This window comes from Polypterus senegalus, chromosome 16, assembly GCF_016835505.1.
Source record: "Polypterus senegalus isolate Bchr_013 chromosome 16, ASM1683550v1, whole genome shotgun sequence".
Taxonomy (NCBI): Eukaryota; Metazoa; Chordata; class Cladistia; order Polypteriformes; family Polypteridae; genus Polypterus; species Polypterus senegalus.
In genome coordinates this window covers 102913047-102938642 of record NC_053169.1, presented here as the reverse complement: position 1 = coordinate 102938642, position 25596 = coordinate 102913047, and the positions used below count along the sequence as shown (strand labels likewise).

At 46.4% G+C, this 25596-nt stretch overlaps 1 protein-coding gene across 4 annotated transcripts in view; it reads right to left on the bottom strand.

Annotated features, from left to right (window-relative positions):
- prox1a (prospero homeobox 1a) overlaps nucleotides 1-25596 on the bottom strand; it is a 91500-nt gene that overhangs the window by 54713 nt on the left and 11191 nt on the right. For 3 of the 4 annotated variants that reach the window (XM_039739142.1, XM_039739141.1, XM_039739143.1), the window contains exons 2-4: nucleotides 22056-23857; nucleotides 7841-7948; nucleotides 814-873 (exon numbers count right to left, since the gene is read on the bottom strand). In XM_039739142.1, coding sequence (XP_039595076.1) covers nucleotides 814-873; nucleotides 7841-7948; nucleotides 22056-23786 — 1899 coding nt within the window. In that variant the 5' untranslated portion in view covers nucleotides 23787-23857. The remainder of the gene's footprint in view (nucleotides 1-813; nucleotides 874-7840; nucleotides 7949-22055; nucleotides 23858-25596) is intronic. The other variant, XM_039739144.1, reaches the window with a different exon arrangement.

Genomic DNA, 25596 nt, shown 5'->3' with positions numbered 1-25596 from the left:
CTGAATAATATTTCCTATTTTGCTGTCGTTAGGAAATCCCCTGCACTCAAACTTAAGCATTTTGATAAACGCTACCTGGTCCTAATGGTTACCCTGATCTGAGCCTATTTAATTCAAACAGCTCTTCTCTCTCTACAGTTTCCAAATCCCTCACTGCCTCCTTAGTAGTCCTTGTTGCTGTTAGAAGTTCTCAACTTCTTTACATGTGAAAACTTCTGCTGAGAAATGCAAGTTTAGAGTCTCCACTATGTCACTGTCTCTTTATTTTGGTGTTCCAGATGCTCTTCATCTCCTCCTTGACTGCTCCTCACAGAATCTCTTTGGGTCACTTGTCACCTTTTCTATGATACGTGTTCTGTGAGATTAACACAGACCAGCCATTAGGCTAGTGGAACGTCTGGCTTAGTCAGAGCAGCTGAATCAAATGAGCAAACATTCAGACTATGATGTTTAACTCAATTTAGGCTCCCAAAGATCTCAAGAGAGAAACCAAATCTGCAGGGCACACCAGCCCATGGAAGTGAATACGCTGGTAAGCAATTGAACTCCATGTTAGAGAAGAGCACAAGAAGTTAAGAGGAGAACATCCAGTCCATCAAGCTCATTTGGGGGCTAACCTGTCCCCATATCTCATCTGGACTCCTAACTCTCACTTTTCAAATATTTCAGATACTAAAAATGTCTCAGTGATCCCCGATGTAGAACATCACTAAAATCACATGTCAAACACATTCAAAGAAATTCTGCTTTGCACTAAATAATAAACAACAAATCGTTCAAGGCCATAAATGTAAGGAGTTTGAGTTGTGCTACCTGTGCACTTGAACAAGTCCACCGTGGCTCTGTCTGCTTATCTTGTTTTAAGGAATATATCTGGAAGAAAAAAAAAAAACAAAATCTGCACAGCTACAATGTGAAAACCGCTGACCATCTGCTGGAAAGACCTCTGCGGCGGAGCGGGGCCTCCTTTGTGCTTTCTCTACGCGTCTTCCACAGATTGTAATGCTCTTCACGCACTGGGCTTTGTTCCAAAAAGAGTAAAGAGGTGTGCCTCATCGAAAATGCAAGGAGGTGTCAAGCGCCAGAAGATGAAGGTTAATACACACTGAGCCGCATTTGGTCTTTAGCGTGCTCGGTGCAAGGGGCTATATAAAATAAAAACTGATTAAGGTGCCTCCCGTCAACAAGTTTAGATTCTGCTTTCTATCTATTAAAGATCAGCTTTCCTGTCTACCTATGGGGCCTTCTTATAATGCAATCAATCTGCCTGTCATGCAGATCATCACGTAGATAATTAGGAAAGGCGCTCTATAACAGATGGACACATAGCACAGAAACTTTTAGACATATATATACTGTATACATTATATTTACAATATATGCCGTAATGGATGGACAGACAGCCTGACTGGGATGGAGAATCATGTGTTACCTGGCCAGAATGCCATAATGGAAGGATAGCCTGGGTGGAGGTACAGCCCAGTCACAGAGTAAGTTTAATGGATGGACTGGGGGAGACAGCATACCAAAGACCAGTTCATCCCCCAGTATGACAGGTGACAGTGTTTCTCTAGCATGGTATCAGTTTGAACACATCATAGGGTTCCATGGAACTCGCAGTTCAGAAGGACGGCCCTTTTGGGGTCCTTGGGTGAAACCAGAGCCTACTGTCTGGAGAAGACCTCCCTGTTTAGCGGAGCTTAGGCATGACCTGGGAACGCTCCTGCAGTGCAAGTCTATGGCATCAGAAGTACTGCTGGGTTCAACATAAGAGGGGCTGCCTCTCCTCGGTTTGGGAGTTGGAGTCGGGACGGGGTGGACAAGGTCAGGCTGCGCATGGGAGGCGTGGAATGAGTGAGAAAAGAATTCTGTTGTTTTGTGTTGTGTGCTGGAAGAAGGAAAATGAAAGGGTGCTGTTGTGTAAATAACAAGAACTTTCTCTTTTGATTTGATACATTTTGGTAATCCCGGAGGGGAATTTGACTTTTCGCATGACGTTTTGGAGGTCAGAGTGCAGGGTCAGCCACTGTACAGCAACCCCCGATGCAATTTATTTGAACCCAGGACTGTGTTGTTGCTATTATGTCTGGTGTTTGTATCTTATTTGTGGCACCTACAGGTCACTATATCTATATCTATCTATATACTGCATACATATACATATATATATACTGTATATATAGAAATATAAATATATATACAGTATATACACACACACACATCCTGGACCGGTGCACCCATGCACACACCTGCAGAGCATACTGGGAATTGTAGTCCCGTTGAGCAGCCCTTCTGTGTTCTATGGGTGCCACAAGGGGGAAGCTGCAAGGATGGACTGTTTCTTTTATTTTTTTCGCTTGGCATCATCTGTTTTCTGGAGAGCTCACCAGTTTTTGCACCTTGCGCATGAGTAAGGTGCTATATAAATAAAATGTATTATTATTATTATTATTATTATTATTATTTGTTTGATCTGACTTGAAAGTATTAATTTTAGTCCCATATATTATCCATTGCATAAATTTATCATTTTCCCATAATCACATGTATATATAATACACATATTGTCAAACATAAGAGCTCGGGCCATGTCACTTCTGATTTAGGTCACCTTATCTTAAGGGGAAGGATTTGGATGTGACACTGTCACTAAGCCAATTTCTATTTTCCCTAAAATAAAAAAGCACAATAAGGAGGAGCTGTGATGTCACTTCCACCCAAGTTGACCAACACTCCGCCCCTTCGGCCTTGCTTTATAAGGTCACCTGATCCTCAGACCCTGTCACACCCGACCAGGGACTCATGAAGAATGAAGAGAGGACTTCTGTAAATCTTTTTGACATTATTTTGATAGCCTTGTTTTTTTTTTTTTTTGCCATCTTTCTTTACCAACCTTGGACAAAAATAAGGTGGCACCCGTGGTGCCCCGACTCTTCTCCTGTTTATCTTGTCTCTTTTTACGCTATAAACATACTGTATATGTAGATACAAGCTTGTGTGTGTATATATTGTCAAACACACACGCTCAGGGAGTATCTCATGGGCAATGCTGAAGTAAGGCTGATGCAGGCTCACTAATTCTTTCTCCATTTTCACCATTAGAATGAGCCCAGGTGACCACTGACATCACTTCCTCCCTGCTGTAATAAGCCCCACCCCCTGCTGGTCCTGTCCCAATTAAATCCGCATTCTTCGGTGGTGGACCAGCATCCAGAGAGAACTTCACTTGGCACTCGGGAGACTTGGGTGAGGCTGGTGAAAATCACCCACGTCTTCAAATGTTTTCTTCTCTCTTTTTATTTGAACATCCTGGTCACTGAATGGGACATCCTATGTGACCCCCAACGCCTTTTGAGTTTCAGTTTGCTTTATTTACTATATATACACATATATTTATTGTATATGTTTATCATATATATTTGCATATAGTGTAGTCTAGAAGCTGTTACTCTCCTTCTAATTACACAAAAAAGGGTCTCCTTCCTAAGCCTGTGTGAATAACAATCTCAAATACACCAATAAGTGCAATAAAACAACATGTATGCCATTTTATTTTGCTCAAAGGATGGAAGAGGACCAGGAGACGAGATGTAGTCGACAGCAGGAGGGACGAGTCAAAGCCGAGAAGACAAAGCCAAATCGCTAATCAGAAATCAAAGTCGGAGGGACAACTGAAAATTCAAAAGCCAGAGATCGGAGTAAGTAATGTGCACAAGAACTCCGTTCGTTTGAGTTTTTAAAATCCAAATTCCGGAAACAAATGGTCACACTGATATTTGAGAGGTCGCACCGGTGGCATAAGACGTGGTGTTCCTTGGCCACCTTGGAGCAGCGACTCAGTAGCAGGAATGATAAGATGGCGGCCCAAATAACACTGCGGCAACGTGAAGTAAGTAATCTCTGTGATCAGAAGATGTCACACTGCACAGAAATGCTCCAGACATAAAGAAAGCCAAACTCCCTGGTCTACCTTGAGTGAACATCTCATAACACATTTGGAATTTCATCCACTTCTCCCAGTTCATCCTCTCCTTTGGGGCCACACAGCCCCCCACACCAGTGGTGTATTTAGCGGTGGTGGCCACTCGCACACCAGGACCTTCTTTATCCGCTCCATCAGGTTTGACCTCCCTACGCCATCCCAGTTAATGGAGGGCTTTGTCAAGAGGGAGTTCTTGGCCAAAGATGTCACAGGAGGCACCAAGGACAGCAAGAAACTGACGGTGGGGTCCTGAGAAGAAGTGGTGGAGGACACTCAACTATGGCTAGAGTCCACATTGAGGGCCCAAAAGGGGATGAAAAGAAATAAATGGGGTCAATCAGACTGCTGTTCACTCCTGCCACGTCAGCCAAACCATTCAAAGTCTGGGAAAACCCGAGCGGCTGGACAAAATGAAGACGTCAGGAGAGAGTGCTGAACTGAGGACCCGGTGGGGGGCCGCCACTCACTAGCTACGTACTCCACATCTGCAGATCTTTACAAATCGGGTGCACATCAGCTTTTCTTCCTCAGGGCTGTCAAACACAGAGAGAACATTCAATGTGGGAGCTGAAAGTTGAGCCATTGACACTCAATGGTGGGCTCATTTCCATCTCCTGTATATAAATTGGCATACACTGTACGTCCACAGCTCTATCAGACATCAGAAGAGCTGTGCCGAGACGAGCTCCTCCATCCTGATCTCCACAATGACAGCAAGTCGTGTTCTGAAAATGCCCACCACACCACTGGTCACTTATTCCACGCGTCTGAGTGAAGAACGTCTCTCTGGTTTTTGTGTGAAATGTCCTCTTAACGAGTGCCCACCTGTGTCCCCCGTGTTAAAGTACCAGCCGGGCTCCAGATTCCCCTCATAACCTTAAACACCTCAATCAGCTCCATTCTGGCAGCATGGGGCTCAAGGCAGGAACCGACCAAGACGAGTCACCAGTCCATCGCCTTGCCCACCTATCAGCACAACCCCATTGTCACTCACACCGGGACCAGTTTCTAATCACCAGTCCGCCTCACCAGTACACATCTGACGAGTCTCCAGAGACAGAGAGATCACACAAACGCCACGCAGGCACCCGACGCGGTTCAGCGGGTTTGTGTTTCTGGGTGCCGTCTGCATGTTCTGCCAGGCTTGTGTGATTTTCCTCGTACATTCAAGAGATGTGCAGTCGAGTTAACGTGTGTGAGGGCCCTTTGATGGACTGGCACCCTTTTGTAAAATAACGTCGAGTCCCCTACAGTCCTGCTCCCCACCACACCACTTGGTCATTTACTCCGTCTGGCCTTATGAACTAAGCTGAACCTCCTGCACTTTGAGTATGTGTAGCCAATGAATCACTTGGCAGAAGGGTGTGAGGAAGAGCTCCTTCATGCTGATGGCAGCGCCACACTGTCACTCCTCGCTTCTCTTAGTTCCAGTCATCCTCCTCCATTATTCACAAGTGTCTGCGACTCCAAGGTCTGCAATGGAGGAGAACGTCTCAGAGGAGGAGCCACGTCTCAGAGGACGTCCACCCCATCCACTACAGTATTTACAGGAGTGTGAAGAAGGAAGATGGCGTTCAGAGTAGAACCAGCCTTTGATGGCGAGGGAGCTGCCGCCTCAAGGAGTGAAAATCCTTGCAGTCCTTCCATCTTGCCTTTCTCTTAGCCGTTAAACGCTCCTTACGTTCTCTCGGCACGCGTGGCCTTCCTTCTTTCCCCTCAGTGAGCCTTTGTGCGGCTCACCTCGTGATGTTTACAGGTCCCTGGCAGAAGATGGTACTTAAACGCCATTGTGTGGATTCTTCTAGGCCAAGCCATGGAGTCGCCCCTGGGATCGTGGAAGCAGCCGCAGAGCTAACAGGTGAGAGCACCCTCTAGTGGTGTCCCCATTTAAAGCCTGAAAACAGTCCCCTGCCGCCTGCTAGTCTGCGTCCCACCATCCCCCCATGGCATCATCCTTTCTGTCGAAGAGCCGGGCAGCCTGCCTTCTGTCGTCCTTCTGTTGGATCCACCGGCTGTACTCAAGTGTCCTTGGGGAATCTCGCAGGCTTCTCTCTCCTCAGCATCACCCTCAGTGTCCTTCTCCGGTGCCATTCACCCTTGCCAGGCCCTGTCTGTCTGTCTGTCTGCCTGCCACACGTTTGGGTGATACCTGTTGGGACCGTCCTGGCAGCCCCTTACAATTATTGGTGAGACTGCTGAATGTCATTCGCCCATTTCCGTGTTATATCAGATCATATGCTGCTTATGCACGTTATAAGTGTTACTTATTATTTACTCAAGGCGACGTACAACATTTGAGATACAGTTGGCTCCACTTGTTTTCTTTTTCCAGTTGGATTACTGGCAGGTGAAGTGACAGGCTCGGGGTCACACAGTGGTGTCAGTAGGGAGTGTGAAGTCCAAAGTCTTAACCACCATGTCGAACTTAAACCAAGAGATTATTAAAAGAACATCGAAGCAGTGTCTACCTGTAATTTTTGTCAAACTCAAAATGTCATTTAAATTAAACCAAATTTAATGCTAAATACAAAACTTCCATATCCTGAAAACCTGCATCCTCCTCATACAAACGCTGAATGTAAAAAGTGTTCCTTTTATAAACTCTTGGCTTGCCACTGGCAATGCTGTGTTGGGTTTAACTTTAAATCTTGGACTCTGACGTGGCGAGTTCATATCCCACTCCTGACACCATTGTGTGACCACGAACAGGTCCCTCCACCTGCCTGGTATTCAATTGGAAAAGCAACAACAAATACAGAAATGGAACCAATTGTCTCTGCAGTGATGTAAGTCGGGTGGCATGGTGGCACAGTGGGTAGCGCTGCTGCCTCGCAGTAAGGAGACCCGGGTTCACTTCCCGGGTCCTCCCTGCGTGGAGTTTGCATGTTCTCGGCGTGTCTGCATTGGGTTGCTCCGGTTTCCTCCCACAGTCCAAAGACATGCAGGTTAGGTGCATTGGCGATTCTAAATTGTCCCTGGTGTGTGTGCCCTGAAGTGGGCTTGCGCCCTACCCGGGGTTTGTTTCCTGCCTTGCGCCCTGGGATTGGCTCCAATGGACCCCCGTGACCCTGTAGTTGGGATATAGCGGGCTGGATAATGGATGGATGGATGATGTAAATCTCTTTGAATAAAGGTGTCAGCTTGAAAAATAAATGGGAGTTAATCGGCCCCGTGTCTTTTGTTTTTGCACTTGGAGCAGAAGCACGTGAAGTGACTTGCCAAGGTTTTGAAGTCCAAGAGACTTCACCACAACACCACACCGCCTGCCTTATGCATGATACTCCGTTCTAATATATATGGCACTGATTGGTGATCCAGAAACTGCTGAATGAATGAACGAACGAACACAACTGTATTACTGGAATCAAACTCGCAGGCCAAATCGGGCGGAAGCGCGCCGTACGTACAGTACGCACATGTCGGGGGCGCGCAAGTCAAGGAGCTCTGTTGACAGAGGGAGGGTGCAGCTGTTAGTGGACAGCCTTCACGTCCTCATTTGAATAATGTGGCCTGAATATGTCACTTTATTTACGCTCCTTATGCTCAGTGTACGCTGCATCGACAACAAATTAAGTTGTAAATAAAAGACAATCGCCACCATTGTGTGCGTGTATGTGCGTGTGCGCGGGTGTTTTAATGCTGGCAATGTCCGGGTAATTCTATAAGGAAAGTATGAAGGCTTCAGAGAAAACTTTATTGAGCACAGTTTCCATATGTCAATATTATATATATATATATATATATATATATATATATATATATATATAAAGAGAGTGCAGTGAGCTGCGAAGCGCACTGCCGTCAAATCACCCAAATCGATCAAGAGGAAGAAAAAACAAAAAGAACTTTAACGCTTACCTTGACATCCGAAAAGAACATCTTCAGCATATTGGAGCTGGGATACCTCGTGTAAAAAAACATCAGCTTTGCCTTTTTCAAGTGATTAGGCGAAAGTCCTTCCTGAATGTGAAAAAATGTCAGTTAAGGAAAATAAAAGAAGGGGCGCGCACATTCAAGGCGCTCCCTACAATAAATTCTTATAATAAGGAGAGCGCGCACTTCACTCACACTGACTCACACACGCACACGTAGAGAAGCGGAGTTCGGAAAAGCTGCGCCAATACGAAAAGAAAAAGCAACTCGACTTTGTGAGTCTCTTTTTTTCCCCTCTTCTTACTGTGTACGTCAAGCCAAGATATATGGAAGGTTACTCAGCTGACAATGAAAAGGCCTTTTGGGGCAGGCTAATCAATAATTGTGGGATAGCAGATCAATAACTGCCTACTTACCCTAATAAAAGGCCCTATTTATCTGGAAACATCATTACCCTCCAGATTTGTAAACAGAATCTATTGAAGCGAGTCCCAGGAGAAAGTGAGGCTAACCGAAGCAATCCAGCCGCTCCAATTATCCTGCCGTTTCTTGGCAGTCCGCGGCGCGCCGCGAGTTACGGCGGCTTTGGCCACATCTGCGCCGCACGCTGGCCCTGCCATTTCTGCGGCAAATTAACGTCTTTATAATTTATCAGAAATGAAGATGCATGTGGAGAAAATCAGTGTGGCCCCACAAGGTCAATTAATTTTGGTGAGGCTGGTGGGGGTTGGATTTCTGTACGTTACAAAAGGCCGCTTTCTCTCTGAATGAATACATCTAAGATGTGATTTCTCAATTCCCGCTTTACACTACCATAATAGAAATGTGATCGTTTATCACTCGGTGGCACAGTGCTTAGCGTTGCGGATTCATATCTCCAAGCACCCTCATTAATTTGTCTGCCTGGTTACGGTCTGCAGTCCACCATACAAGCATATCTTTAGGTAAATGTCCATCTCAAGTCAGGTCAAATGCCATTATTGTCACATACCATCCATATCCCATATTGTAGCATACAATGGCACAAAATAACAGGAGCACCACAGTGTAGAATAAACACTGGACAAGTGCAGGACAGGGAAAGAACTCCAAATGGACATGCAGTTAGATTATTAGTCTTTTTCTAACTGCAGGGGGGGCTGAAGCCTATGCCAGCTAGCAAAGGGCACAAGGCAGAAACAGTCCCCTAGAAAGGGTGCCAGTCCATCACACACAGGCCAATTTAGCGTTGCCAATGCACCTGTGGGTGGACACCCACACAGACATGGGGAGAACATGCAAACTCCACACAGGGAGGACCAGGGATGTGAACTCAGGTCTCCTTACCGCGAGGTGGCAGCACTACCACTATGCCACCGTGCCACCCCAAATACATAAATAAAAACAACAGCAATATCTTTATGGTGGCATGGTGGTGCTACTGCCTCCCAACCAGATCACTGGGTTCACATCCCAGGGCCCTCCTTGTGTGGAGTTTGCAGGTTCTCCCCATGTCTGCTTCTGTTTCCTCCCACAGTCCAAAGATAAGCACGTTAGGTGGATTGGCGGTGCTAAATTGGCATTGACCGTATGTTCAACTTGAGAAGGCCTGGCACCCCATCCAGAGATTGTTCCTGCCTTGTGCCCAATGCTTGCTGAGAAGAGCTCCCTCGTCCCCATGCCCTGGGTAAGCAGGTTGTGGAGGTGGATGGATGTCCATCTTTAGGCTCCAGCTTATCAGTGACCCTGCTTGGGGCCACATTGGGTGTCACAAGAGGACCCTAAAGCTGTGGTGGTTTATATAGTGCCTTTCATAGTGAACACCATCTGAAAGCACTGCATACAGGAGGTGACTGACCCGGGGTCACAGTGGTGACTTCTCACTATTGTGACTTTACTGTGTGTAGCACCTGCCCCCAGAATCATCACCATTTTACTGGCAGGTGAAGTGACACATTTGGGGTCTCAGAGTAAGTCTTCATAGATATTACTGTATATAGTGCCGTTTGTATCCATTAACCACTGTAAGTACAGAGTGGTACAGTAAGGACGCTACTGTTTGCTCCGTATCACGATGATGTGTGCACTGGCAGGTGAAGCGGCTAAGTTCTGGAGACTGAATCTTGTGGTTTTATATAGCGCCTTTCTTCAATGGACACTATGACTGTTTCTGCCATGTTATCTCTGGCAGGAGAAGAGACTTCCCTAAGAAACATATTTTATTGTAAAGAGGTGGGTGAATACCATGCCAAGGTGCTTCACAGGCTACATTAGAGAAGTTTCCATATTTTAACTACATCATCATGTATTTGTTCATTATTAAATGAAGGGACTTCCTAAAGAATCATATAGTTTGTATAGCGCCTTCTATAGTGAACATAACGGATGGGCAGAGGGAGACCGCCTTGCAGAGCTGTGTGCTCCCCCAATATACCACGTGGCAGCACCCCTCTGCTGAGATGCCACACCTGCAGGGCATCCTGGAAGTCGTAGTCCTGATGGGCAGCCCTGCTGGGTTCCTTGGGTGCCACCAGGAAAGGGCTTCTCCAATTTAAGGAGCTTCACCAGAACCCTGAAGTGTTCCCTGGGTCCAGCATTATGGCACCAGGCATACTGACATAAAAGAGGCATCTCCATCTGATCCGGGCAAGTTGGAGTCAGGAGAGGAGAACATCAAAATTCACCTGGTAAGGAACGGAGGAGAAAGGAAAGTAAAGAAGAGGATCGTGTGAGCCTGTATGGTGGGTCATTATTAAATAAAAGCACATATTTGATCCTGGAACTTGGGTCTGTGAAGTTGTGTCTGGGCTTTGGGCCTCTGGGACGCCCTCTACAGGCCACAACAGGCCATTCCTGGAGGTCTGCTCATGACAAATAGGTTCTGAGGAAGACAAGTTGTCCTGGTCAGTTCAACCAATGATGGCATCTTAGTGGGGCGATGGACTGTATGTTGATTAGCACATGCAAGAAAGAACATGACTGGGAAAATAAGGACTGAGTTAACCTATTATATAGCGCCTTTCACATCTATTTATCTATCGAGCCACACATCAATCTGTCTATTATATAGCACCTTTCACATCTATCTATTGTGCCATGCATTAATCTGTCTATTATATAGCGCCTTTCACATCTATCTATTGTGCCATGCATTAATCTGTCTATTATATAGCGCCTTTCACATCTATTTATCTATTGTGCCACACATTAATCTGTCTATTATATAGCGCCTTTCACATCTATCTATTGTGCCACACATCAATCTATTATATAGCGCCTTTCACATCTATCTATTGTGCCACACATCAATCTGTCTATTATATAGCGCCTTTCACACATATCTGTCACTAATCATGGAGCCATCCTGCACGTTGATTAGCAGATGCAAGTCAGAATTTGACTGGACTCCGCACACGTGACACATATATAAACCAATCATATAGCATCTCCCACATTTATTTGCCTATCTATTATATATCACACTTCATGCCTATCTATTACCAATCATGGAGACGTGCCACATGTTGATGGGCACATGCACGTCAGAATTTGACTGGACTCGGCGCATGTGATAATAACGACACAATGAATCTATTATATGGCGCCTTTCACGTGTATCTAGTCATTCTATAGCACCTTTGCTGTGTGTGTATCACTAACCGTGGCGATGTGTTAATGGGTGTTTGGACTCTGCGCACGTGACAATAAGGACCCAATAAGCGGTACCCCTTACAAGGACTGAACTGCACTCCTTTTGTCGTAACGCCTCAGCCGCTGGGCCGCACCGCCCGTGTCAGTAGTTCTGAAATTGAACGGGAGGTGGACGGACGGACCTTCTTCATCCTCATCGCTCTTCTCGTTCATCACACTCGTGCCTTTTTGCTTCATCCACTGTCTGCTCTGCCCGCCTTCTACGCAAGCAAAGCCCACTGCCTCCAAAACTTTCGACGTCACGCCCGACCACAGCTAAAGAACCACAATTTTATTAAAGGGCCAAAATAACAATAATCGCCCCGAAAACGGACTGACATGTGCGTGATTGCCAACTTGTGGCATGGCGGCTCTTTGTGTTCCCGAAGCCTGCTGATTGCAGAGATGATAAGTCGAGATTGACGTGCCTCCTGTGCCAGGAGAGGCGCGCTGAAAGGACCCTCGGTGACCTCCATTAGACTGATAGAGAAGACTAAAAGAGCATTAGGCTCTCCAGTGCCATCTGTCAAAGGCAGCGCCTAACGAAGGAGGAAAAGACCGACCTGCAAGATGCCCTGGGGCCGACACGGACGAGCCGACAGCTTCATTCTCAAATGCCGGACGCCGCGGAGCCGGCGAGTGACAAGTGCGGATGTGGACAGAAGCGGCGGGTCCGTGGAGCGGAGCGCCTGGCGCCGCTCACTTGATTCGCAGATTTCCTTACAGCTGGCGTCCGTCCTCAGCGGCATTTTTAGGACATCGAGCCCGTGGAGACCATAAAGGCGAACGTGTGCAGACGTCTAACATGTCTGGAAATGCCAGGATGTCGAAAAAGAAAGAGCGAGCGAACGAGAACTGCAAACTGCACAGCTGGGAGCCAACACTGGACCCGCCGAACAGACTCGAACCCGCGGCAGTCCGTAAAGGGCTGACCGGGGACCTCCACAGTTAATGTGCCCACGGATGGCCCGCGATCTGCTCTGAGCAATGGCCGCGCTAGGCAGCTCCGTGGCACCAACTGCTCAGCCTCCTCCCTTCAAACGGTCACCCCTGGCACCTTTGAGCAATCGACCGGATTAAATAGATTTCTGTTAGCAATAAACTGGCGTCCCATTCAGAGTTGTTTCCTGCCTTACACTTCATGCTGCTGGAAGAGGCTGCGGCTCTGCGACCCAGAACTGGATGAACTTCATTTGATAACGGATGAAGAAGGAATGGATGAAGTCAAAGTAAAACTGATATCTGTAATTGTGTGGCCTCCCTGCCAGGGTTGGTTCCTGCCTTACACTTCATGCTGCTGGATGAGGCCTCAGCTCCTAAACCCTGAACTGGACTCCATTTGTTTTATAAGGCATAAGAATTATCTTAAAATTGGCTAATAACTCGCCCACATTTGGTCCCTGCCTTGCATTTAATACTTATGGAATATGCTCAGTTATTTGATAATAGATTAAGAATGAATGGATGAAATTAAAATAATATGAATATCTGTATTCAAGTGGCCTTCCATCCAGAGTTGGCACCTTCCTTACAGCCCCAAGAATCAAATGAAATGGGTCTGATAATAACAGACAGATAATAAATCAATATTTAAAGGCAGAGTGAAATGATTCTGCTTTTTCTTTAATGTGAGGTGAAGCGACTGCCTCGGGGTCACACAACGCAGTACTTAGGATTGTAGAGGCAGAGCCTTGGAAATGAAGCCACACTGAAGAGCAGGTAGAATAGCATTCATAGAAATGCTCCATCTGGGGGCCCTGTGTGGGACTGGCGTCCTGTCCGGGGTTGGTTCCTGCCTTGCCCCGAGTGCTGTTCTCACAGGCTGCACCCCCATGAATTCAAGTAAAAGAATCTGGGAATGGACGGCCAATATGTGAATAGTGCCTTGCCTTCCATGGTTGTCTGCTGCCTTACACCTCATGCTGCTAGAAGCGGCTCCAGCCCTGTGAAGTGGACTAAGTGGACCTCCCCCCCCTCCCCCACCTTCCTGAACTTAGCTCCTGCCTGGCACCTGATGCTGCCGGCCTAGGGTTCAACCTCCAAACAGAAAAGCAGTTCCTGTAAATGGACGGACAGAGAGACGCATCATATGGCGAGGGGACTGGCGCCCCCTCCAGTTTTGGGCCCAGTGCTGCTCAGGTGGGCTTTGACTTCTTCAGGGGTAAACAAGTTTGTGTAAATGAATGGATGGCTAACATTTACAGGTCATTTGTACCAACACACTTTGATATCCCAGTTCCCATTGTTGGGGCGCTATATAATAAATATAGTTTCTATCTGTGTGCTTAAACCAACACAGTAAGCCAGATGGGGGCCACAAGAATGGACATACACGGAGGGAGTGCCATAGATATATGAATTGAATTTTTAGTAAAATTAGACATTGAGTTGGCTCTTGTATTAAAGTGTGCAAAAAATAAAAGATGGGGGTCAATCCAAAGCCAGGCTGTCAATGGTCTGGGGTTTGCTTGTGGATTTCCCCCCCACATCCTCAGTAAACTGGTGACTCGAACTGTTGCAGTGTGTGTGTGTGTGTGTGTGTGTGTGTGCGTACAAGAGAGGCTCCTGCAATGGACTGGCACCTAATTTAGCTGGGATAGGCGCTGAGCCCCCCAACACCCTTGAGAAGGTTATGGAGATGAGATGGGCAGCACTGCCACCTCACAGTAAGGAGACCAGGCCTCGAGTCCCGGGTGTTCCCTGGGTTGAGTTTTTGAATGTTCTCCCTGTCATTGTGTGGGATTCCTCTGGGTCCTCCAGTTTCTTCCTACTGTCCAAATACACAAAGGTTAGGTGGATTAGTGACACTATATTGGCCGTAGTGTGTGTGTGTGTGTGTGTGTGTGTGGCCTGCCATGGACTGGCGCCCTCTACAGGGGTTGTTCCTGCCTTGCATCCAATGCTTGCTATGACTGGATGCTCAGAATAAGCAGGTGTGGAAAATAAGTGGATGGGCAGATGGAAGGATGGAGATGAAACATCTGAGAAGTACCCCTGCCCTCCACTAGAGGGCACATTCCAGTGCACAACCACACTGGCTTATCTCAGTGGAGGTCCAGCAAACGGTGGTGGTGCTGCAGGAAGAAACAAAGGGCACCAGAGTGTGGAGAGAGAGGAGGACATGGACCATTCTAGTTTTGACTTTCCTCAGAGGAGCAGGACCACAGAGAATGAAACACAAAATGGAAGATACGAAAGAGACAAATGCAAAGCTGGCACACAGCGGGGTCAACGACAGTTTGGCATGGATGGCAGAAACTTCAAACAATGGAGGGCTGGACAGCAAAATACAAGTCACTCTCTGGCCATTGTCAGACATTTGTAACATCCAGTCCCTGATCTTTAAGGGCCCCGTGCCCCCATCGTGTGCTGCACTGTAACCTATGTGGTACTGTATCTGTAAATCTGTAAATACACACTCTGTACCCACACAGAGCCACTTTAGCATCGCCTCATGGAGTCTGATGAACAGATGTATTAAATATCCTTGCATTAAAGTCCCCCCCCCACCACTTTGCTCTGACAGCCCACCATATATCCAGTAAACTGTATGGGTAGTGGGCTCTCATGTTGAACACTGGTGTGTCCCGACCTACTGTACCTTCATTTACCAGTATCTCTAATGGTGTCCCAGGACAAAATGGCTACCCTCGCATCCTCTAGGTGTATGCTGTACACTGGTGGTAACTAAAAGAGGGATGTGAAGCACTTTAAGTGGTTCAAAAAGAGCTCTATAAACGTACGTAACTCCTTAAGTAATGATCCCACTGCTGACACCACTTGCTTTGCTCTGAGCTCCTGCCTGCTGTGAATTGTTCCCTTGCTGGACGTGAATCTCTGCCCATTACTCCACTCACAGAAAGGCACAACATCACCTATACATCCATTTTCTGAGTCTAGCCCAGGAAAGTCGGCACAAATGCAGTCCCATCTAGCCACGTGCACTCACACTCATTCACACTCCCTCGCACACTTGGGATGGGAGAGAAAACCCACCCTGGCAGGGGTTAAACAGGTAAAGCCCCCATAGACAGTAATCTGGTCTAGAATTGAACAGGGGTCTCAGAAGCTGTGAGGTACCCTCGTGCTTCCTGGGGGCTTTGCTATAATTAATGTCCTAATACAGAGGGGAGTGGAAGGCAGGCGTTTAATACAAGCAGAGAAAAAAAACACTCGAGTGTTTAGCTAAGCGTCTCCCAGAGTCCCATGTTAATGTCTGCTCTGGTCATCCATCCACCCATCGACCAAAACCATTTCATTTCATTTTAGGCGCACTTGTTGTTGGCATCCATGTTGACGCCAGTTTGCAAACACTTTGGTCCACACACTCACTCCGTGACTCCATTAAGTTTCCCAGACCCTTAAGATCGATTTCTGCCCAGAGTTCCGGACGGACCCTTCCTTCTTTCTAAGACACTAAAGTCCAGTGTGTGATATCTGCAGGGCTGCTTGGGTCCTTAAGCTGTAAGCCTCTCTCTGTAGACACTTCGCTCTTCCCTTTCTTTGTTTAAACCCAGCAAAGTGACTGCCTTGGGGCCCCACAGCAATTTGGGGGTACCATCCAAGGAGCGTGAAGTGGGTGGCTTGGGTTTAGAAAGGGTCAGACAGAGCGAGGTGCCCGCACACCCACCTGCCTGGAGAGCCCCGGTGCCCGACGGATGATAAGAATATTCCTGCCGGCCCCCGGAGGTGTCAATGCTACAGTGAAGCTCGTCTTCCCAGAAAGCGCCGTCCGTTTCCAGGAGACTTCCGCGCGCGCCGCCCGGTGACTCACGCGGAGCAGATTCAGTAAACATCCGCAGCGCCGAAGGTAAGCCGAGCCCCTCCTCAAGGCCGGCCGGCCGGCAAAGAAAACGAGCCCAAATAAATATGAAGGAGTTAAAAGACAGGGAAAGGGGGGGCTGGTAGTCGGTAAACACCACGCGTCACGTGACGCCGCCCGCTTAGCCCGGCGTGTTTCCAGTCGGATGACATTCAGTTGAGTGCGCCATGCAAAGCAGACAATAACTGGTGAAATTTGAACCAGCTGCCAGGTGTAAAAAAAAAAAAAAAGATGAATCCATAAATTCATGAAAGACATCTGCTCGGGAGCAGAAAAGATGAGCGGCGGAGTGCACCGCCGTTGAACCCCGGTCGGTGTTCAAACAAGCTGTGCGCCTGTCTCCGCTCTGTGTTTACGAGGCCAACCGAGGACCGCGCACACAAATCACCTGCGGCCTTGAACCGGGCGAGCCCACCCATTCAGGAGTCCAACGGGACCCCCGAATCGTCTCCTGCAGCCCGGGATTTGGGTTCCTAGTTTGAGGCAGACAGAAAAAAACGTGGGGATTGGAGAGCGGACGAGAATGAAGATTAAGAAGCCAATTGTATAAAGCGTCCAAGCAAAACTGATCTTATCCGCCGTTAAGATGCTTTAACTGTGCAGTGCGCTCTGGGTATTCGGGTATCGGCTTAAGAGTCCCACAGCAGGAGGAATGACAGTGCAAACTGATTTTTATATAGCGCCACGACAAGGTGCTCAAGAACCAATAAGGGAACACCTGTACTGTCAACGGACATGCTTATAGTCGCATGCTAATGCTATGTGGTAGCTGAACAAGTAACATTACTACTTTATATAGCGCCTTTCATACTGAACACCATTCCAAGGGGCTTTACACTGTAATCCCCTCCTGTTTTGTGCTTAGCAGCACTAACAGCTTGGTGACCTGGTTAATGCCACACAGTGACCAAGAGAAGCTGACTAAACAAATTCAATTGTTATCTCATATTGCACTTTTCATCATGCAGCCCAGCAAACCAGGGTGCTTTCATTCTACAAGCATATATCAGTTTGGAGGCCTGCTGAAGGCCATCTAGAACGGTAACTGTTCAAATTAAATGATATCTTATATAGCGCCTTTCACAGTGAACACCATTCTACAGTATAACTGCTGCAGCCTTTTGAGGCCTGCTTATGGTTACACGGCGACTCAAAGAAGGTGACTGAACAAACCAAATCATTATCTTGTGTAGCGCCTTTCACACAGCAATAGCACAAGTAATCTGACATTGTTACGATATGTTCTTTGAGAGAAGAAGTAATTAACTCTCTTTCATGCAGTGAGCAGGGGGTGGAGATTCAAGTTATATAGTGCCTTTCATAGCAAAGATCACACTTCTTATTTAATAATCACGGCAAAGTGCTTTTGGGGCTTATGGTGTATGAGGTCTAGCAGAGGAAGTGATCAGCTTTAGATCACACAACACAAAGGTATTATATATATATATATATATATATATATATATATATATATATATAGAGAGAGAGAGAGAGAGAGAGAGAGAGAGAGAGAGAGAGAGAGAGAGAGAGAGAGAGTCTACCTTTAATAGTTAACAATGTCCCATTCACTTTGTAGGAATACTGTAATCATTTGATATTTCTGCTATATGCGCTCTGGTACATCAAGTAAAACTAACTATGGACTCTGCAGATTGAACTTATATAGTGCCTTTTATAGTAAACATCATCCTATAGACTATGGAGGAGTGATATTCTAATTGTGATATTTTTTGGCAGATGAAGTCATGAATTTGGAATCATGCAATGAGGAGGTGAGTAAGACATTGGCAGATGTGATTTTATATAGTGCCTTCCTATTCACTTCATAGGAGTGTAGTGTCATTATTTTTTAAATATCTGCTATAGGAACATGGGGCAGATGAAGTGACGATCACGCAGTGACAAAGTGGTGGACATTGAAAGTTGTGACTTTATATAGCACCTTTTAAATATATATATATATATATATATGTGTGTGTGTGTGTGTGTGTATGTGGTGGCAGCACGGTGGCGCAGTGGGTAGTGCTGCTGCCTCGCAGTTTGCTTCCCAGGTCCTCCCTGCGTGGAGTCTGCATGTTCTCCCCGTGTCTGCGTGGGTTTCCTCCCACAGTCCAAAGACATGCAGGTTAGGTCCATTGGTGATCCTAAATTGTCCCGTGTGTGCTGGGTGAGTGTGTGTGTGCGCCCTGCCCAGGTTTGTTTCCTGCCTTACGCCCGGTGTTGGCTGGGATTGGCTCCTGCAGACCCCCGTGACCCAGTAGTTAGGATATAGTGGGTTGGATAATGGATGGATATATATATATATATATATATATATATATATATATATATATATATATATATATATATATATATATATATATATATGTCCTATTTATTTTATCAGAGTAATGCACTTATTTTAATATTTCTGCTCTGATGGATGAAGTAATGACCTCTGTGTAATGCAGAGAACAGGTGGTGAAGACTAACGTTTTATAGTGCCTTTCATAGCCAATGCCACCCCCTTCTCTTTGTAAGAAGTTATATTTCACTACCTACCTACCTCTATATAATGTGTGGTGTAGCGTGGTGGTAAAGACTTTGGACTTCAAACATTGTGGCTCACTGTTCAAATCCCACTAGTGACATTGTGTGACCCTGAGCAAGTCACTTCACATGCCTGTGCTCCAAAGGAAAAAAAAATAATCAAAACCAAATATACCTGAACTGTTATGAACTGTTTTGGATAAAGGTGTCTGCCAAATAACAAGAAACAATATAGTGCCAGGACCGTAAAAACGATTCTCTGTTTAAGCAGGTGAAGTAACTACCTGAGGGTCACACGAAGAACAGTGTTTGGGCTTGGACAGACAGCAAGGTGCTGTGTAGTTCCATATGTTAACCACTAAGCCACCCTGCAGTGCAGGTAGAGTAGCACAGACACAAATGTTCCATCTAGAGGCCCTGCGGTGGGCCGGCGTCCCATCCAGGCGTGATTCCTGCCTCACACTGGATGCTGCTCGAATGGCCCTCAGCCCCCTGAATTAGACGGACCGTGTGCTGCTGTTCCCTTAGACGTAAACACAAGGTCGGGGGGTGTCAGATGTAAGGTGGCCGTGGACACGTCACTGCCGGCCAGCTCGACCCCTGTGTCCTCCACGGTATCCCCGCGTCCTCGTACGTCATCTGCGCGGCATGCAAAGCGCGTTCACCTGCGCAGATGTCTTAGGCCGGCACGGCCGCCCGGCTGTGCGCTTCGGTTTGCCTTATGCAAATGTCGCCGGGCCTGAACAAGGCTATTTTTCTTGAGATGCAAAGAGGCCGTGTGACAAGGAAGATCACGACGCTCACGGCCAACAACAATTGGCTGTCTGTTTCTTGGACGATTTGAATAAAACTTAATATTTGATTATAAACAGATCCATTTGCAAATATCCCGAACGCCCGCCGGGATGAAAGGCGCCCCTCGCAGTGCAGGTGTTACTTTCTTGGCGTCTTAAAAAAAAAAAAAAAAAAGGAAAGGAAAGAAAAGAAAAGCATTTAACCCTTCCAGTGCTGAATTAAAAGAGGCGAACTTCACGACTCCGCTTGAAGTTCTAATGGAGACGAGCAGCCACTGAAAGTTCTACCAAAAGTGTACCAACACATCTCGAGCCTTTTGAACGATGTGAAAGTAAACGGGTGGAATGGGAAAAGAGACGGAGCGGAGCTACCTGGGAACACCTGTCAGCATTGGCTACCTGCGGGAGGGAGTGGGCCCGCGCACGCGCATATGCACATGCACGCGCAACCCAGCTGGCTGCTCAGCAACGGCGAACGGCGCTCGGTGTAACGGGGCCGATGTCAACATCTAAAGGGCGACGAGAACGACAAGAAGAACCTGAGAGGGGCTCGAGCTCCTCGGTCGGGCAGGGAAGAGCATCTTTATCCATCTTAACGGGCTAAAAACGTCAAGGATTTAACAAAAAAAAATGTTACTGCGGAGCAATAGATGGTTAGTGCAAGAAAAGAAGCTCCAGAGACACCACGTCTTCTGTTTGAAGGCGCCTTCACTAAAGATGGCCTATTTGGGACTGCAGAGATTATAAGAAAAAAATCCTTTTGTAAACAAAAAAGTGTTTCACTCAGACAGATGGGAGGGGAAAAAAAGACAGACTTTGCCCTTCAAGTCCCAGCGTAGATGAGATTTCTCTTCGTTTGCACTTTTCTGCCTTTCAAAAAGCATTTGCTTTGTGTGTTTAAACACAAAACACTTCTTTAGTCCGACTGAACGGAGGTTAATCAGGCGTAGTGGGGACGGCGAGAGAGGCTTAGAGGGTGGGGAGCAGCGCGCGGCATTAGCGGCAATAATGGGATCAGCAGCGTGTTCGTCCGGCATCATCAAACCTAATAACGAACGTCTGAAAGGCTTTAGACGACCGAACAAGTTGTAACACAAGACTACTGGGAGAACCCGGAGGTTAATGGATAAGCCAATGACTGGCGATTAATTGAAATCGAAGGATCTCTCCGTGCCGTACGCTCTCGGGGACAGCAAACTCCTCGAAATCCGAGCGCGGCACAAAAAGAGCGTTACAACGGACGAGTTCTCGATCAAGTGAAGAAAGAAAGAAAGAAAGAAAGAGAAAGAAAGAAAGAAAGAATCTACTGATGATTACTTGCCTTTCCTTCCAATACAATTTTATTGTAAGAAACAGATGTTGTATACAATTCCTCTGCTTCCAATACCACGTATAACCCCAGTTATACATCTCGCTTGATCGATATGAAAGGCACTATATATCAAGGAAATCTCTAAGACAGGCAGATAGACATGAAAGAGGCTATATAAGCTAGGTGGGCAGATATGAATGATGCTATTGAAGATAAGTAGAGATATAAAGTAGCCCTGATTACATTCTGCTCCTTATAATAAAATTTTATAAATACATTATTGTAAGGAACACAAACTGTTAGACACCCTGATTCCAACAACACCAGTTATAATCTCACAGGCAACTAATGAACTATATAATAGAACTCAGACAGAGAGTTAGATGTCAAAGGTGCTATATACAGTAAGGTGGGCAGGTAGATATGAACGGTCCTGTATAAGGTAGATATGGAAATGGCTATATAAGAAAAACAGAGACATAAAAAATAGTGCTAATTATATTCTGCTTCTTATAATAAATTGCTAAATGTAAACAATTATAAGGGACAAAATGTTACTAAATCTGTTTTCTGACAATATTAGTTAAATCTTACTAGATAGAGAAAAAATGGACAATATATAAAAGAACTCTGCAAGACAAATAATAAATAAAGTATTGTAAAGAAAAAAATATTATCAGATGTCTTTTCCAACAGTACTAGTACTATAAATCTCATTGTATGGACATTAAATATACTCTATAGTATATAAAGAAACTCTTTAAGATATATAGATAGATATTTTAGCGTAGTTGGCAGGATAGATAGATAGATAGATAGATAGATAGATAGATAGATAGATAGATAGATAGATAGATAGATAGATAGATAGATAGATAGATAGATAGATAGATAGATAGATAGATAGATAGATAGAGGGCACTATATAATCAATAGACAGACAGACAGACAGACAGACTATGCTATGCTTTGCTCTCCTGCTCACTTTTCCCTCCTCCAGCTGTTGGTGCGAGTAGCACACCGCAATGACACCGCAGCGCAGACACACGCACACACACTTGTTCAAAAGGATATTGTACTTCCTGAATAAGGCGATATCTCTGCCATGTCTTGGAGGTCCCCACACTCGGACTTTATTAGGGACAACGACAGGCCCTCGTTGGTGCTGCCCGTGTGTGTTGGTGAACAAGAGCGATGGCTCATGTGGTTTGATGACATCTTGGTCCGCAGGCTGCTGGTTTCTCTGGACAAGTCCAAGGATTCCGGAGAGGCCCTGTCCTTGCCCGGATAGGATGCCGAAGGGGCACCTAAAGGGTTCTGAAAGGGGTATCCCATGAGAGGAAGGGGAAAGGGGTGGCGGAAGGAGGCCGAGCCAAAGCCCACTGTTGCCGACAATGGCGAGGGGTGCAGGGCAGGGTGGTGGTGGCTGGCGGAGGCCGGGGCAGAGGCAGACTGCTCGGAGGAACTCTTCCGAACCACCAGGGGCAGCGCTTCTGTCTGGTCATTGGAACTGGGGACCTGTATGCTGCCAAAGGTGTCGAGGGGGTTGGGAAGGATGACATCACCGAAGCACTGCAGCCGCGGATTGGCGGGGTGGAAGGTGGGGTTCTCCCCATTGACCGCAAAGCGGGTCGGAGGCACCTGAAGAGGTGGGAAGACCTGAGGGACTGGGCGTGGCGGTTTGGAAAACACCTTGACCACCGTGTCCACCACCTGCGACATGGCGGTGTTCAGTTCCTGTTTCAGAGTCTCGGCCAGCTGCTTTCCTTCCGTGTGCATGGACGCTGGCCCCTGCTCCTTGCCCCTCTGCCCGTCTCTCTTGTGCTTCTCACTCTCTGCTACCATCGCGTGTTCCCTGATGAGCGCCCGGGCCCGGTCGATGAAGTGCCCGGGGTCCAGGTCAGACATCTCGTTGTCCGACCTGTCGGCGGTGGAGTCCAGGGCCTGGTGGTCCATGCTCTCCGAGTGCAAACTGTCCTCCGACAAATTTCCATCCTCGTCGTTTTCGGAATCGGTGCTGTCGTAGATTTGGTAAAACTTCTCCTGCAGCTGGCGCAGCTGCTTCTGCATGTCCTCCAGCTGCAGCTTCAGTTGCCGGCGCTCCTCGTGCTTCTGCTCCTTCCTGGCCGAGACGAGCTGCTGGAAGCTCTGCTGCTGCTGCTGCGGCAGCTTCTGCTTGCGCTTGTTCTCCCGATAGCTCTCCCGGGGGCTGGGGGGCTGCGGGACCCCCTCTCGGTCGTTGTCACCACCGCGCAGCGTGACGCTGGGAGAGTGGCTCATGCCACGGATTATGTTCTCCACTCGCGCCCTCTTGGCTCTCAGGTGCTCGTCGCTAAGCCGCTCGATATCAAACTGGCTCATGGTGGGCCTGCTGAAGGGGGAGAGACACTCTGGGGGGCTCTCTCGAGAAGAGTTGCTGCACGCATCCTCCTGGTGGATTTCGGAGCCCGTGCTGGAGAGCCCGCTGCCTTGGAAGCTGGCCTCGTTGCCACCGTTTTTGGTCATGTTGCTTTTCAGCAGCTGGGAGATGATGGTGGCGCCCGGGAAGGGGATCATGGCATCTTCATAGGAGTTTGCCCTCTTCAGCAGTTTGCGCAGCACGTTGGACTTCTCGCTATCTGCATGCTGCACCACCGAGCACTCGACGTCCTGCTCCGAACCGTGGGGATTCATGGCACTGAAAACCGTGGCTCTGGCTTTAGAGAACACCACAGATGCTGCCCCTACAGTCCTTTTCACTCCAATGTCAACTCTTCTTCTCTTGGTTTGTCTGCTTAAGAGGGCTGTGCTGTCATGGTCAGGCATCACTGGACTGTTATTGTGCCATCTTCAAAAGCCTGTCAGCTGGGCACAGCTCGAGCGAGAATCCTGGGAACCTGGCCAACAAAACAAAAGGACTGATGAATCATTTTCTTTAAATTTCTCCAAGTTTCCTGACCTCAATCCTGAATAAAACATAAAATGCACGGGGCATACTGGGATTTATGGCACATTACCGTTATTGCAGTGTATTAGGCAGTCTGTTTGAAAAGAGACATTTTGGAATATTTCTGCTCCAGTGATTAAAGATGGATTAAGATTAAAATCACACGCGCAGGCACTCAAACATACAGACATCAACACGGACATATGGAAGGGAAGAGCGGGGCTGGCGGACGGACGGACAGAAGTACCCTATAATGGATATGAGATGCACTGTAGGATAGACAGACAGACAGACAGACAGATACGACAAGTCAGGCGGAGAGACGCGCAGCAGAATCCCAACTGGTAAATTAACTCTCTGCGATAAAGTAACCCGGAAATGTGTTTGTATGGAAACATTCTTCTTTATTCACACCGAGTGTTACTTTTAACACTGCAGGATGTGATGTTAAGATAGACATGAAAAGCAGCATATTTGAGATGGGTTGGAGTGGCGGTGCAACGTAATCGATGTGAAAGGCACAATAAAATGGAGACAATTTACATATGTGAAAGACATTATGTAAAATAGATAGATAGGAAATGCACCGTACACATTAAGGCAGTGTGTAAATACAGACTGAGAGGAAAGACACTATAGATAAATGGAGGGACAGAGCAAAAGTAAAGGTGCTACAAAGGTAATAAATCACTAACAGATATTACGACACTATAGAACAGAAACAGACATATCAAAGGGACTCGTGCTGCATATTAGATAAAGACGTATAACAGGCACCGTATTAGAGAAAGGCAGTGTGTAAAAGATAGAGTGATAGGACAAGTGTAGAAGACAGAAAGAAAGAAAGAAAGAAAGAAAGAAAGAAAGAAAGAAAGAAAGAAAGAAAGAAAGAAAGAAAGAATGGGCCTGAATAGCTTGGGTTCCTTATTAAAAAAAATGTAATGATAAAGAAAATAATTTTTCAATGCGCTTTTCAGCAATCCAAAGTCAAATCAGAGTTTCAAACATTTGAGTGGCTGTAAAAAGGCGCTACATTAAGCCACCAGACAGACAGACAGACAGACAGACAGACAGACAGACAGACAGATAGATAGATAGACAGACAGATAGATAGATAGATAGATAGATATGAAAGGCACTATATAATAGATAGATAGATAGATAGATAGATAGATACTTCTGAGAAGGAAAGAAAGACTTTGGTGCTAATTAGCTTCAATTGCCTATAATTGATTTGATTTTTTTTTTTTTTTTATTAGTAACACAAACTGGACACAAGTCGTTTTTCAGCCATCCCAGTTACAGTCCCAGTGCTATGAAAGGCTGACGTTGAGTTCAACTGATTGTAAGGCACTTGTGCTGCTCGCAGAGATTTCCCTACATGATGGCTCTTTTTCGGTTCATGGTAATGCCATTTGGATTTCATGAAGCTCCTGCCTACTTTCATAACTTGATAAATAAATATGAATATGAAAAAACAGACTTGTTTGTAACTCGATGACCAGATATGAAAGGTGCTATATAAGACAAATGGGTATAGGTAGCCAGATAGATTCATGGAAATTATGGCTCATTATATTTGCTTGCTTATAATTAAACTGTTTAGTATTTTATTACATTATTGTAAAGGACAAACATTTTCTTAAATCCCAGTAATGCCAGTTATATATTTCATTGTATAGATTGAAA